Below are 15,841 nucleotides of genomic sequence, written 5' to 3'. Positions count from 1 at the left end.
AATGTTCCATGAGCACTTGAGAATAAAGTGTATTCTGTTGTTTTTGGATGGAATGTCCTATAAATATCAATTAAGTCTATCTTGTTTAATGTATCATTTAAAGCTTGTGTTTCCTTATTTATTTTCATTTTGGATGATTTGTCAATTGGTGAAAGTGGGGTGTTGAAGTCCCCTACTATGAATGTGTTACTGTCGATTTCCCCTTTTATGGCTGTTTGTATTTGCCTTATGTATTGAGGTGCTCCTATGTTGGGTGCATAAATATTTACAATTGTTATATCTTCTTCTTGGATCGATCCCTTGATCATTATGTAGTGTCCTTCTTTGTCTCTTGTAATAGTCTTTATTTTAAAGTCTATTTTCTCTGATATGAGAATTGCTACTCCAGCTTTCTTTTGGTTTCCGTTTGCATGGAATATCTTTTTCCATCCCCTTACTTTCAGTCTGTATGTGTCTCTAGGTCTGAAGTGGGTCTCTTGTAGACAGCATATATATGGGTCTTGTTTTTGTATCCATTCAGCCAATCTGTGTCTTTTGGTGGGAGCATTTAGTCCATTTACATTTAAGGTAATTATCAATATATTTGTTCCTATTCCCATATTCTAAATTGTTTGGGGTTCGTTTTTGTAGGTCTTTTCCTTCTCTTGTGTTTCTTGCCTAGAGAAGTTCCTTTAGCATTTGTTGTAAAGCTGGTTTGGTGGTGCTGAACTCTCTCAACTTTTGCTTGTCTGTAAAGGTTTTAATTTCTCCATCAAATCTGAATGAGATCCTTGCTGGGTAGAGTAATCTTGGTTGCAGGTTTTTCTCCTTCATCACTTTAAATATGTCCAGCCACTCCCTTCTGGCTTGCAGAATTTCTGCTGAAAGATCAGCTGTTAATCTTATGGGGATTCCCTTGTGTGTTATTTGTTGTTTTTCCCTTGCTGATTTTAATATGCTTTTTTGTATTTAATTTTTGACAGTTTGATTAATATGTGTCTTGGCGTATTTCTCCTTGGATTTCTCCTGTATGGGACTCTCTGTGCTTCCTGGACTTGATTGACTATTTCCTTTCCCATATTAGGGAAGTTTTCAACTATAATCTCTTCAAATATTTTCTCAGTCCCTTTTTCTCTTCTTCTTCTAGAAACCCTATAATTCGAATGTTGGTGCATTTAATGTTGTCTCAGAGGTCTCTGAGACTGTCCTCAGTTCTTTTCATTCTTTTTTCTTTATTCTGCTCTGCAGTAGTCATTTCCACTATTTTATCTTCCAGGTCACTTATGCATTCTTCTGCCTCAGTTATTCTGCTATTGATCCCATCTACAGTATTTTTCATTTCATTTATTGTGTTGTTCATCATGGTTTGTTTCATCTTTAGTTCTTCTAGGTCCTTGTTAAATGTTTCTTGCATTTTGTCCATTCTATTTCCAGGATTTTGGATCATCTTTACTATCATTATTCTGAATTCTTTTTCAGGTAGACTGCCTATTTCCTCTCATTTGTTAGGTCTGGTGGGTTTTTATCTTGCTCCTTCATCTGCTGTGTGTTTTTCTGTTCTCATTTTGCTTATCTTACAGTGTTTGGGGTCTCCTTTTTGCAGGCTGCAGGTTCGTAGTTCCCATTGTTTTAGGTGTCTGTCCCCAGTGGCTAAGATTGGTTTAGTGGGTTGTGTAGGCCTCCTGGTGGAGGGGACTAGTGCCTGTGTTCTGGTGGATGAGGCTGGATCTTTTTTTTTTGTGGGCAGGTCCACGTCTGGTGGTGTGTTTTGGGGTGTCTGTGGACTTATTATGATTTTGGACAGCCTCTCTGCTAATGGGTGGGGTTGTGTTCCTGTTTTGCTAGTTGTTTGACATAGGGTGTCCAGCACTGTAGCTTGCTGGTCGTTGAGTGCAGTTGGGTGCTGGCGTTGAGATGGAGATCTCTGGGAGATTTTCGCCATTTGATATTATGTGGAGCTGGGAGGTCTTTTGTTGACCAGTGTCCTTAAGTTGGCTCTCCCACCTCAGAGGCACAGCACTGACTCCTGGCTGCAGCACCAAGAGCCTTTCCTCCACACGGCTCGGAATAAAAGGGAGAAAAAGTAGAGAGAAAGAATTAGTAGAAGTAGGAAGAAAGAAAGAAAGGAAGGAAGGAAGGAAGGAAGGAAGGAAGAAAGAAGAAAAGAAGGAAAGAGGGAAAGAAAGGAAGGAGGGAGGGAGGGAGGGACGGTGGGAGGAAGGAAGGAAGGAAGGAAGGAGGGAAGGAAGGAAAAAAGAAAGAAAGAAGGAAGATAAAGTAAAATAAAATATAATAAAGTTATTAAATTAAAAATAATTATTAAGAAAAGAAATTTAAAAAAAACGGATGGATACAACCTTAGGACAAATGGTGGAAGCAAAGCTATACAGACAAAATCTCACACAGAAGCATACACATACACACTCATAAAAAGAGGAAAAGGGGAAAAAATCATAAATCTTGTTCTCAAAGTCCACCTCCTCAATTTGGGATGATTCATTGCCTAAAGGAGGGAAGGAAGGAAAAAGAAAGAAAGAAAGAAAGAAGATAAAGTAAAATAAAATAGTTATTAAAATTAATATTATTAAGAAAGAAAAAAAATTTTTTAAAAACGGACGGATAGAACCCTAGGACAAATGGTGGAAGCAAAGCTATACAGACAAAATCTCACACAGAAGCATACACATACAGACTCACAAAAAGAGGAAAAGGGGAAAAAATCGTAAATCTTGCTCTCAAAGTCGACCTCCTTAATTTGGGATCATTCCTTATCTATTCAGGTATTCCACAGATGCAGGTTACATCAAGTTGATTGTGGTGCTATAATCCGCTGCTTCTGAGGCTGCTGGGAGAGATTTCCCTCTCTCTTCTTTGTTCTCACAGCTCTCAGAGGCTCAGCTTTGGATTTGGCCCCGCCTCTGCGTGTAGGTCGCCGGAGGGCGTCTGTGTTTTTCTCAGACAGGACGGCGTTAAAGGAGCCGCTGATTCAGGGACTCTGGATTACTCAGGCCGGGAAGGGGGGGGAGGGGCACGGAGTGAGGGGCGGGCCTGCGGCGTCAGGGGGGTGGAGGGAGGGGCACGGAGTGAGGGCCGGGCCTGCGGCGGCAGAGGCCGGCGTGACGTTGCACCAGCCTGAGGCACGCCATGTGTTCTCCCGGGTAAGTTGTCCCTGGATCCCGGGAACCCGGCAGTGGCGGGCTGCACAGGCTCCCTGGAAAGGAGGTGTGGATAGTGACCTGTGCTCGCACACAGGCTTCTTGGCAGCGGCAGCAGCAGCCTTAGCGTCTCCTGCCGTCTCTGGGGTCCGCGCTTTTAGCCGCGGCTCGCGCCCGTCTCTGGAGCTTCTTTAAGCAGAGCTCTTAATCCCCTCTCCTCGCGCACCAGGAAACAAAGAGGGAAGAAAAAGTCTCTTGCCTCTTCGGCAGGTCCAGACTTTTCCCGGACTCCCTCCCGGCTAGCCGTGGTGCTCTGTCCCCTTCAGGCTGTGTTCACGCTGCCAACCCCAGTCCTCTCCCTGTGCTGCGACCAAAGCCCAAGCCTCAGCTCCCAGCCCCGCCCGCCCCGGCGGGGGAGCAGACAAGCCTCTTGGGCTGGTGAGTGCCGGTCGGCACCGTTCCTCTGTGCGGGAATCTTGCCTTTTGCCCTCCACACCCCTGTTGCTGCGCTCTCCTCCGCGGCTTTGAAGTTTTCCGCCTCCGCCTCCCGCAGTCTCCGCCCGAGAAGGGGCTTCCTAGTATGTGGAAACATTTCCTCCTTCACAGCTCCCTCCCACTGGTGCAGGTCCCGTCCCTATTCTTTTGTCTCTGTTTTTTTCTTTTTTTCTTTTGCCCTACCCAGGTACGTGGGGGAGTTTCTTGCCTTTTGCAAGGTCTGAGGTCTTCTGCCAGCGTTCAGTAGGTGTTCTGTAGGAGTTGTTCCACGTGTAGATGTATTTCTGGTGTATCTGTGGGGAGGAAGGTGATCTCCGCGTCTTAGTCTTCCGCCATCTTCCCCTCGTCCCCCTCATTTATTTATTTATTTATTTATTTTTGGCTGTGCTGGGTCTTCGTTTCTGTGTGAAGGCTTTCTCTAGTTGCAACGAGCGGGGGCCACTCACTATCACGGCCTCTTTTGTTGCGGAGCACAGGCTCCAGACGCGCAGGCTCAGTCGTTGTGGCTCACGGGCCCAGTTGCTCCGCGGCATGTGGGATCTTCCCAGACCAGGGCTCGAACCCGTGTCCCCTGCATTGGCAGGCGGACTCTCAACCACTGCGCCACCAGGGAAGCCCTGTATGACTTCTTTTCATCTCTATCATCCCCCTTTGTGGTAGATTGTATTAGTATTGCATTCAACAGAAGATGAGACTGAGGTAAGGAGAGGTTAAATAAATCGTCCAAGACCACATGGCTAGAAAGTGATGAAACCAGGATTCAAACCCATGCCATTGATCTCTAGAACTCCCCCAACTACTACATTTCCTATGGCACTAATATCCAGAACACTTTCCTCTATAAAATTAATTGCAAAATGTTGACCCAATGTCTACTTTAAAGCATATGCATCATGCAGCAATATTCTTTTTCTATCTTTCAGGTCCCTGCACTCCTAATCCGTGCCATAATGGAGGAACCTGTGAAATAAGTGAAGCATACCGAGGGGATACATTCATAGGCTATGTCTGTAAATGTCCCCGAGGATTTAATGGGATTCACTGTCAGCACAGTAAGTCATCCACAGTCATTGTGCTTTTATTATCATTGATTGCAAAATATACAAGTCATTATTCTTGTTTGGAATAGAATGATAGAATCTTTGAGCAGCAAAGAACCTTGGCCATTGGCTAATGCTACTTCTCTCCCACTGAATACACCACATTCCCCACTGACTCCTAGACTGTGTTTCTATCCTCCCAGGCGTGTTGACCCTTTTCATCATTGTTCAGCCATACTTGCAAAATGCTGCTTTTATATTGAACTGATATGTGTCTCTTTCTTTCACATTTGTCCTAAAGCTGCATTCTTCAAGCTTCCTAGACATTATTCTGTTGATTCGGTTCAGAGATGATACCCAGAAAAGAAAACTGCCCACTCTGCCCTATCTATAAGCCAGTTTCCTCCTTCTCACATGTCAGCAATTTTAGTGTGAAAATCTTTGTAAGTTCAACAACTGTGCTATCTGCATGTCTCTCTTTTATGCTTGTTCTTATTTAACCTGAAGTTAAACAAAATATGTCCACCTGTGATGATTTCTTCTTAGAAGTATGGCTCAACGTTACTGTCCTTCTAAGGATTTTTAACAGTAAAAGTCTCCCTTTGTATACTCTTACACTCTCCACCCTAGAACCCTGCAGCACAGGAAAAAAAAAAAGGATGATATGACCTTGGGTGCAGTCCTTGCCACTAAACACTGGACAGCATCCCATCATGAAAATTCTATTCTCATTTCAAGAGGGGATTCCTCTGTAAGTGTGTGTGCTCTATGCAAGCAGCCCTTGATTGGGGGGCTCAAGTGGGGTTGCCAGACTGTCTTCCTCTGGATGCTGCTCTGACACTATGTCACAAAGCTTTGCCAATAAGTTAGTAATATTCTCTTCAGGTGATTAGGTAAATGTCAAGGCAGCCAAGATTCTGGGCTCCCATCTCTGTCTTTCCGGAGATGTTTTGAGATATTCATGTGTGAAGGCTGAGCAGTGATGCTACAATAAGGAAAAATCAGCTGTGGGGACTTTGGACTCAGCCTGACAAAAATCAGGAGCTTCTCAGTCCCTTGTTGGTGATCTGAGCCCTTAGAGACAGTTACAAGCAGTGTAGGTATTACAATAGGCTGTATTATGTGTATTATAACAGGCTTCTACAGAAATTCCACAAATTCCTGGCCATTGCAGGTCTCCAGAAAAGTACGCAATATTCTCAAAGTCTCAGAGCCAGGATGCACTCTGCATGTTTTGCTGATGATTGGAAATCTGGCTCTGTCTGACATATCCAATTTTGCCTTACTCATTCTTAACATCATGGTCTTAATCATCACTCTAGTATTCGTGGCTTATATATTCACTACTCACGCTAGGACATTCGCCATTCCCCTCTTCCCCTCCCTCTGATCAATATCCTATTCCTCCTTCAAGACTCAGGTTCTGTAAGACCTTAAACCTATGTTTAAGGTTTATGGGAAGGTGGAGGCTGAGGTATATTTAGAACTGGGATTTTGTGGTCTAAACAAACTGGTCCCTCTTCTCTGAAGTGCATCACTATTAGAAGCAGCAGAGAATAAGGGAAAGGGATTGGATTTGGAATCAGAGACCTGGATTTGAGACCTGACCTCTAAGTTATTGGATAAGTGACCCTGAGCCAGTCACTTGACCTTTCTGTGCTTGAAGACATATAAATAGAGGAATTGAACTAGAAATAAATGATCTCCGGCTCATACAAGCTAGGAGAGTATTATGACTAAATGGGTAGCTTGCTTACTGTACAAAGGTTATCAGGTCTTCCTCTTTACAGATAAAATTGAAAAGGATTATATATTGGGAAAGAAAATGTAGAAGTGCTGGAAGCCCTGAGAGCTTTTCCAGGTGGGAGAACCAAAAAAAGCAGCTGTTTAGTCCCTTGCAAGAACTGCTAGGGATTTGGGTTTGCGTTCCACAGTGGTAATTATCTTATAGCCTAGATATACTCTAGAACCTTGCTATTCAAAGTGTAGTCCTGCATCAGCATTTCCTGGAAGCTTGTTGGAAATGCAGATTACCAGGTGCCACCTCAAACCAATTAAATCAGAATCTGTTTTTAAAAATGATCCCCAGTTGACTCCCACACATATCGAAGTTTGAGAAAAACTGCACAAGGCTTTCAGTAGCTATAACCAGTCATCTCATAGGTTAAGGTAGCAACTTCTGCATTCAGTTACATAACAATGTATTATAGGCAAAATATTTATTATCTTTTTGCTAATAAAAACTATAGTGAAAATCAGAGATGGACCAATATAATATGAACATTTCATTTGGGAAAAGAATTGAAAAAAATTCTTCAGACATCCCGTTATAGCAGGGCTTATTAATTTAGTTCTATATGACAGAATGTGAATTAAATATCTTTTGGAATATGCTAAATAGTTAAAGAATTTTAAGTTTCATGATATAGGAGTGACAAATACATAGTTAATAGGTTTAGTTTAACAACTATTTTGTCAGTATGTTACAAATTAGAAAAAATGTTTCCAGTGCTAGCATTAATATTACCTACATATTTTTTTTTAAATTAGGTTTTGGTTTTGCGAACAGTTGGAGGTTTACAGAAAAATTGAGCAGAGAGTACAGAAAGTTCCTGTATATCCCCCTTCCTTAGTCTTCTCTCTTATTAACTTGTTGCATTACTCGGGTATATTTGTTATAGTTGATGAACTGATATTAATATATTATTATTAAGTAAAGTCCATAGTTTACATTAGGGTTTACTATTTGTACTGTACAGTTCTATGGATTTTGAAAAATGCATAATAGCATGTGTCCACCAAAGCCTCATACAAAATAGTTTCACTAACCTAAAAATCGGTGCTCTGCCTATTCATCCCTTCCTCCCTACACCCAACCCCTGGCAACCACTGATTTTTTTTTTTTTTTTTACTGTCTCTGTGGTTTTGCCTTTTCCAGAATGTCATACAGTTGGAATCCTACAGTATGTAGCTGGAATCATATACTATGTAGACTTTTCAGAGTAACCTGTTTCACTTAGCAGTATGTATTTAAGTTTCCTCCACTTTTTTTTTGTGACTTGATATCTCTTTTTGCTTTTAACCACTGAATAATATTCCACTTTATGGATGTACTTCAGTGTGTTCATTCGTTCACCTATTAAAGAACGTCTTAGTTGCTTCTATTTTTGGCAATTATGAATAAAGCTGCCATAAACATTCATGTGCAGGTTTTTGTGTGGACATAAGTTTTCAACCCATTTGAGTAAATACCTAAGAGTGTAATTCTTATGGTAACAGTACATTTAGTTTTGTCAGAAACTGCCAAACTGCCTTCCACAGTGGCTGTACCATTTTGCGTACTTGTCAGCAAAGAATGAGAGTTTCCTATTCTCACAAGCATTGGTTATTGCCAGTATTTTGGATTTTAGCCATTACAAATGCTGTTTTGGTAATGAAAATGCATGAGGTTGTAACTTTATAACTAATAATGATTAGTATTGGTTTTTATATAGAATTATCAAATTATACATGTTCTTAAAATGCCATACATTAATGTGTATCATATACATATATATGTAATTATGTGTATATATGTATATGTACATATATGTATATATACACATATGTGTGTGTGTTAATTATAAGATGTAAATTATAAGATGAGTTGAACACCAAAATTGTCTAGAGGCTAGACTTTTGAAAGGCATTTTTAAGCAAGCACTTTTCTGGTGGGAGCCGCATTTTGGGCTGGCTAGAAGTAATCATATTTTATTTGCTGCCTAGTTACAAATCTAATGCCTTAGGGAAGGACTGTTTCTTCATTCTCAGAATTCTATGCCCATCTTACTGAAGGCATTCTGTGCATTCTCCCTACCTGTGCACAGCTCTGCAACCTTCAATTCCTTTTACTGGGTTGGCCAAAAAGTTCAAACTGAGAAAGTTGGCCAGAAAAATCACAGAATCTAAAATTTTCCTCTTTGTATATTATGCTAAACGTTGTAAACCAGTTTGGTGTTAATTTGATACTATTGACTAATGGATTCATACATTCAACAAATATCTATTGGGGACATGAGTCATTTTACTTTTTTAAATTACATATTTCACCTTTCTCAGATTTAGCCAATGGTATTTGCTGTTTTGACAATCACTGTTCATTGGATTAATTACATATTTTGCAGTTACATGTGTTTTCTGATAGGTGATGCTTGTTAGAATCTGGTTCCACCTCAGCCCTATTGAATCACAATCTTTGGTTGTTACCCTGGATATAGTTAAAAGCTTCCATATGGTCCTTAGGTGCACCAAGCTTGAGGACTACTGGCTAAAAGAATGACCTTTAATTTCCAAGTTATACAGGCGTAAACTTGCTTTTAGGGAAGGAATTCTGGATTAGACTTGGATTTTTGATGCAATTCTATCTTGATCAATTGATGAAGACTTGGTTAGTATTTAATGGTTCTTTGATTCAGCTTTCTCAGCCAATGATTCAATTCAATTCAATAAACACTTACGGAGAACTTGACACAGTATTATGGGCTGGAAATAATATGTCTATAAAAAGTAGAATTGATAATCCTTTGCCCTGTTTCCCTAAATAGGATATTTGTTAGAGTAAGATGAGACATTTTAGAACATACTTTACATATCTTAAAGTGTAACAAATTCCTAATGGATGAATATTTTAAAATATAATGGGGATTCCTATTGGTCTTTAATTTTTCCCTTCTCTTAAAAAAATTTTTAATTGTAAATTTTTTTTTTGAAAAAAATGAGTTGTAGGGCAGGGGGGGAAGCCTAATTTGGAACTTTATGCTTTTCTATAAGAATTCCTCTCTTACATCCTTAATTCTAAGAGGTAATTATTATTTTGTTAAATTACTCTTTCTAATGTTAGCTTGATGGCCTCTTTATTTTAGCTTTCCCACTAGAGGATAAATTTGTCCTAATAAAGTATTCACTTCAAAACTGTGTTGAAACAACCTGGAGTTATTACTGACACCTGCAAGCTCTTTAACCACAGTGGCTAAATGAAGACCTCTAAGGAGACTTCCAAAATAGACTTGCCGCCAACCTCAAAAGGTTTCTGACTATAGATAGAGAATTCAGAGTTTTCTGTTCGCTGAGGACTTTGCAGGTCAATGTTAGACCCCTTAACTCTCTAAGCCAAAGGTTCTCGAACTTGGTGTGTATATGAATCATCTGGGAGTACAGATAAATATTCAGATTCATCTTGCTCATCTGTAGAGATTCTAATTCAATAGAAGTAATTTTGGACCCAGGTCTGCCTATTAACAATTACCCTGGTAAAACTGACACAAACAATTCTAGGACACTGGTTCTCACTTTGGTTGCACATTAGAATCACCTGGAGACTTATGACAACTACTAATGTCTGGCTTCTGATTTAATTGGTCTGCGGTATGGTCTAGGCATTAGGAGTTTTAAAACCTCCCCAGATGATTCTAATGTGCAGCCAAGGCTGGGAATCAGTGTTCTAGAACTATACTGCCAGGAATTACTATGTCTTAAAGATACCAAGCAGAGAAATACTCACAGAGAAATGAAGCTTAGGATACACAAATATAACTCCACACTAAATGTATAATCAGGCAACCTTATTGAATTTTGTCATTCAAGCTTTACTTAATATAACAGAAATCATCTTACAGCAAGAACCCTCAACTGATTGAAAGAATCAAGCCAGAGGAAGATATTAGCTTACTGTTCTTAAAATATGTTATCCCTTAATCTATCTGCAATAGTCAGCGTTCCAAGGCATTTTCATTTTCTTGTTTTCACTCTTTTCAGGAGTCTCACAAAGAGCACTGTCCTGGCAGAGCTATGTACTAGATATTTACACAGAAACACTATTCAAATATAGACACAGTCTGTGATTTTTTGCAATGAAATATTCAGATATTGTCAAACTCAAAATATTTGAAAATTGCTACTTTAAATGACAGTTAAACATTCTTCTTTTTTCCTGTTACTTATTAAAAGAAATCTGATTGTCAGGAAACCATAAGTTCTGAACAAAAATATGTTAAAATTTGCCAGAAAGGTTAGACTCATGAAGGTGGTGTATTTATACTAATAGGCTTGACCTTCTAGAACTGATTCACTCATGATTTCATAAAGGATCTCTCCAGGAATAGAGATGGTACCACAAATACAGTTTAAGAAAAGAAATTTGTTGCATGTAATCCAAACTTCCAAGGCCTCTCAGTTTGTGGCAATATTTAACTTTGATTTCCTAATTCCTGTTGCTCTTAGCTACCATTTTCCAGTGCCATTTACCCCTGTGGGGCCTCATTCTCTCCTGAAGTCTTCCTCACTCAGGCCAGGAGTTTATTTATTTACGCATTTGACAAGTAATTTTTGAGAGCTTACTTACTGCTTTGACAGGCTGCCACATGCTTAGGAACGAGTATGAGCTCCCTGGCTCTGCTGACGGTTCCACCTTGAAAATATTGTTCAGGGGCTGGCTGCACTTTCCTCTGCTGGTGGCCACCCAGGCACCTGAAACTGCACATGGTCTAAGGAACCATCAGGCCAAGTTAAGCCGTTTTAAGGACATTGGGTCCTACTGTGTTCCCTGGGGTTGGAGAGTCACAGGGCTTTTCCCAGAGCCTCACACATCCCTTTACGGACACAACTGCTCAACTTCCTGACCTAACTGTGCCTTCTTTTTTTTAAATTGAGATACAATTGACACGTAACATTATATTCATATCAGGTGTGCAACATACATTTTTTTTCTTGTGATGAGAACTTTTAAGATCTACTCTCTTAGCAACTTTCAAATATGCAATACAGTATTTAAAATTATAGTCACCATGCTGTACAGTACATCCCCAGCACTTATTTGTCTTGTAACTAGAAGTTTGTATCTTTTGACCCCCTTCACCCACTCCCTCACCCGCTGCCTCTTGCAGCCATCCATTTTTTCTCTCTATCTGTGGTGGTGGTGGCTGTTACTGTCCTTGTATACCTGAAGATAGTGTCAGATCCCACAGGTTGAGGGCTCAGTACCACAAGACTGCCCCCAGCCCACTCTGGATGGTCCCCAGGTTACCAACGACTTCTGTCAGAGTTGGCTACAAATAGGACATTCCCTCCTCAAGTTCTCTTAATTTGGTGGAGCAGCTCACAGAACTCAGGGAAACTCTTGCTTACATTTCCCAGTTTATTAAAGGATGTGATAAAGAATACGGGCGAAAGCCTAGATGAAGAGATACACAGGGTGAGGTCTGTGAGGGTCCCGAGCACAGGAGGTTCTCTCTGTGGAATTGAGGTGTGTCACCTTCCCAGTATGGATATGTTCCCCAACCTGGAAGCTCTCTGAATCCCATACTATTGAGATTTTTATGGAGGCTTTCTCATGTAAGCATGATCGATCATTAATTCCATTTTCAGCCCTTCTCCCTTCTCTAGAAAATGGGGGGGCAGGGCTGAAAATTTCAAGCTTCTAATCGTGGTTTGATCTTTCTGGTGACCATCCCTCACCCAAGAGACCACCCACAGCTGCCTCATTAAAACAAAAGACACTCCTATCACCCAGGAAACTACAAGGGTTTTAGGTGCTCTGTGCCAGGAACAAGGGAAAGAGACCAAAATAACCAAGTCCCTGGTGTCATAGGACTTCCATTCTAATGGAGAAAAAAATAATTTAAAAAATAGGACATATTCATTTACCATATTGCTCAGCAGTTATACTCTTGGGCATTTATCCAAGAGAGATGAAAGCTTAAATTCACACAAATGTCTGTATGTGGATGTTCATAGCAGCTTTATTGGTAATAAACAAAGTCTCAGATTGGCCCAGATGTCCTTCAACAGGTGAATGGTTAAACAAACATTGGTACATACATTCCGTGGAATACTTAGTATTCAGCAATGAAAATGAAGAAACTGTTGATAAATACAACTTAGATAAATCTCCAGGAAATGAAGCTAAGTGGAAAAAAAAAAAAAAAAAAGACAAGCCAATCCCAAGAGGATACCTACTGGATGATTCCAAGTAAAACATTTTGGAAAAGACAGAATTTTAGAAAGGGAGGACAGATTTCCAAGTGTTAGGGAGGGAATAGAGGAAGGTGAGTCCTTAAAAGGACAACACGAGGTATCCTTGTGGTATTGGAACTATTTGGTATATGGACTAGCATGATGGATACACACACCTACTTATGTGATAAAATTGTACAGAATTACTTACATATACACAAATGAGTATAAGTAAAACTGGAGAAATCTGAATAAGGTTGATATAGTAATAGCAGTATTTTAGTTGTGCTTTTATACTACAGCTTTACAAAAATGTTAACCGTTGTGAAGAACTCGGTAAAGTGTACATATTTCTTTGTCTGATTTTTTACAAATGCATTTGACTCTACAATTATTTTAATAAAAATTTAATTAAAATGTAGCAATATATATTATGTATAATGCATAGTAATGTAGTAGTAACATGTAATATCAACAATAATAATACATATTATAAGGATAAGGACTAAGGAGCAGAGGTTTTTGCGTGATATTTTAGAGCATGGCCAAAGTTTTCTCCCAGGAATTGACACCTGAGTAGAGATGTGAATGATGTCAGGGGTCATCCAGGTAAACCAGGAGTAGCGAGTGCTAGGGTCCCAAGAGGGGTGTGTGCTTGGGGCACAATGAATGATGAGAAGGGAGGCAGAAAGGAGGCCTGGTCAAGGGCTGGATCAGGTAGGGCCTTGTAAGCCATAGAGAGGACTTTTTAATCTTATTGAAATTGGAAGAGCACCTTTGGAGGGCGGAGAGCAAGGGAGTATATTAATTCATTTGTTTGGAGAATGACTCTGACCACTGGTGAAGAATAGGCTCTGCTGGGGGAAAGAAGATGGTGGCTTGGACTGAGGTGGTAATGAGGACTTGAGGGGAGCTGAACAATGTTCAGATTTGGAAAGTCGTTTCAAGTGGATTACACTAGGGTCGTAAATACTTGTTTTTTTCTAATTAATTTCAATAGCATTATAATTATTTATTTTTACTTAATTTCTTGTCATGAACTTGGGCAGTATAATATATTGTTATAACTTTCATTATGCCTTGTTACTGACATTTGTTTTTAGCCTTTAACAGCATCATTAGGATAAAATCTAGAATTTTAAAGAAAAAAGGTATATATACACATATACATATATAATCAATGCTTTAAATGTGTACGATGTTATTTAAGATAGTGAATTTTCAAAATTTGATGTTTTTAAATGACACAAAATTGGTTATATTTAGATACTTTTAATTTTTTTTACATCTTTATTGGCGTATAATTGCTTTACAATGGTGTGTTAGTTTCTGCTTTATAACAAAGTGAATCAGTTATACATATACATATGTTCCCATATCTCTTCCCTCTTGCGTCTCACTCCCTCCCACCCTCCCTATCCCACCCCTCTAGGTGGTCACAAAGCACCGAGCTGATCTCCCTGTGCTATGCGGCTGCTTCCCACTAGCTATCTATTTTACGTTTGGTAGTGTATATATGTCCATGCCACTCTCTCACTTTGTCACAGCTTCCCCTTCCCCTTCCCCATATCCTCAAGTCCATTCTCTAGTAGGTCTGTGTCTTTATTCCCGTCTTACCCCAAGGTTCTTCATGACATTTTTGTTCTTAAATTCCATATATATGTGTTAGCATACGGTATTTGTCTTTCTCTTTCTGACTTCACTCTGTATGACAGACTCTAGGTCCATCCACCTCACTACAAATAATTTCGTTTCTTTTTATGTCTGAGTAATATTCCATTGTATATATGTGCCACATCTTCTTTATCCATTCATCCGATGATGGACACTCAGGTTGTTTCCATCTCCGGGCTATTGTAAATAGAGCTGCAATGAACATTTTGGTACATGACTCTTTTTGAATTTTGGTTTTCTCTGGGTATATGCCCAGTAGTGGGATTGCTGGGTCATATGGTAGTTCTATTTGTAGTTTTTTAAGGAACCTCCATACCGTTCTCCATAGTGGCTGTACCAATTCACATTCCCACGAGCAGTGCTAGAGTGTTCCCTTTTCTCCACACCCTCTCCAGCATTTATTGTTTCTAGACTTTTTGATGATGGCCAGATACATTGTGTCACTTTATCTTTCACATTAGCTGAGTGATAATAATATAGTACAGTGTATTTTAAAGAAAACATTGTAATGGAAGTGCTATGTAAATCAAGACAAATACAATTACATACTAAAATACAATAATGATTTTGAAAAAGAGGACAACGTTTACATTTTAATCGGAAATCCGGAAATCACAATTGCATTGAGTGGGTATTTAACATCAGCCTTTAGAATATAACTTGATCAGTTTTGCTCTCACGATTCCTAATTGATTTTGCAATCACGCTACAGCCTATAAGTTTAGAGAAATTTTAGGCAATATATTCCTTGGAAGTAAATTATTCTTAGATATTCAGGAAGTTTTAATCAATTTATAAGATACATCTTAAACTAAAGCATTTCTAAATGAGTATTCTTCCTCCCAACCACATGAAAAAGACTCTTTCAGTGGTAAGTAAAGGAATTGCTTTTGACTCTTGCTAAATAAAATGAGTATAGTTAATTTGAATAGTAAAGGCATGATTGTTAAGGGGGTTAAGAAGTTAAATGTAGAAGAGAGTCAAACTTGAATTCTTTCTATGTTATTAACAAGTCATATCAATATGAACTAATGATTATGCTAAGCCTTGGTTTCCTTCTTTGTAAAATAGAAATAACTGGGCCCTTTGCCTTCTCTTAGGTCCAAGTTAATGATGCCCAGACAATTTAATATATGTGAAAGTGTTACAGACAATTTAGAAGTACATTTATAAACTTTCATTATTATTTCTGACTAGTTTCCAAAATACTTTTTCTTTAGTCATTATAGAAGAAATTGGTACTAAAGTAAACACTGATTTTATCTGAGCGAATTTTGCAATAGAGAGAATAGGAAGCCTAGATGCCTCAATTTAAAAAAGTGAAATCTTGTCATTGAGAGTATACACCTTCTCAATAGCTAGGGAGAGAGGAAGGAGAAAAGAGAGAACTAGGCATAGACACAGTGATAGAGATAGATATAGAAATAGAGGGAGAGGAAGAGTGAGAGGGAGGGTGGGAGAGAAGGGGAGGTGTGGGGGGGGAGAGAGAGAAAGAGAATGAGAGAGAGA

General features: G+C 39.3%; 1 protein-coding gene across 3 annotated transcripts in view; it reads left to right on the top strand.

Moving 5' to 3' along the window:
* The window catches only part of EDIL3 (EGF like and discoidin domains 3), a 424,408-nt gene that overhangs the window by 203,243 nt on the left and 205,324 nt on the right, over positions 1-15,841 (top strand). For 2 of the 3 annotated variants that reach the window (XM_089909096.1, XM_089909097.1), the window contains one exon: positions 4,553-4,681. The exons of the other annotated variant lie outside the window; for it this stretch is intronic. In XM_089909096.1, the coding sequence (XP_089765222.1) occupies positions 4,553-4,681 (129 nt within the window). The remainder of the gene's footprint in view (positions 1-4,552; positions 4,682-15,841) is intronic. 3 annotated transcript variants of the gene reach the window in all.

The sequence above is a fragment of the Delphinapterus leucas genome, chromosome 3 (assembly GCF_059928025.1).
Source record: "Delphinapterus leucas isolate spDelLeu-1000000601 "Yukka" chromosome 3, BTC_Dleu_Yukka2, whole genome shotgun sequence".
Taxonomy (NCBI): domain Eukaryota; kingdom Metazoa; phylum Chordata; class Mammalia; order Artiodactyla; family Monodontidae; genus Delphinapterus; species Delphinapterus leucas.
This window is presented reverse-complemented; position numbering and strand designations above follow the sequence as displayed.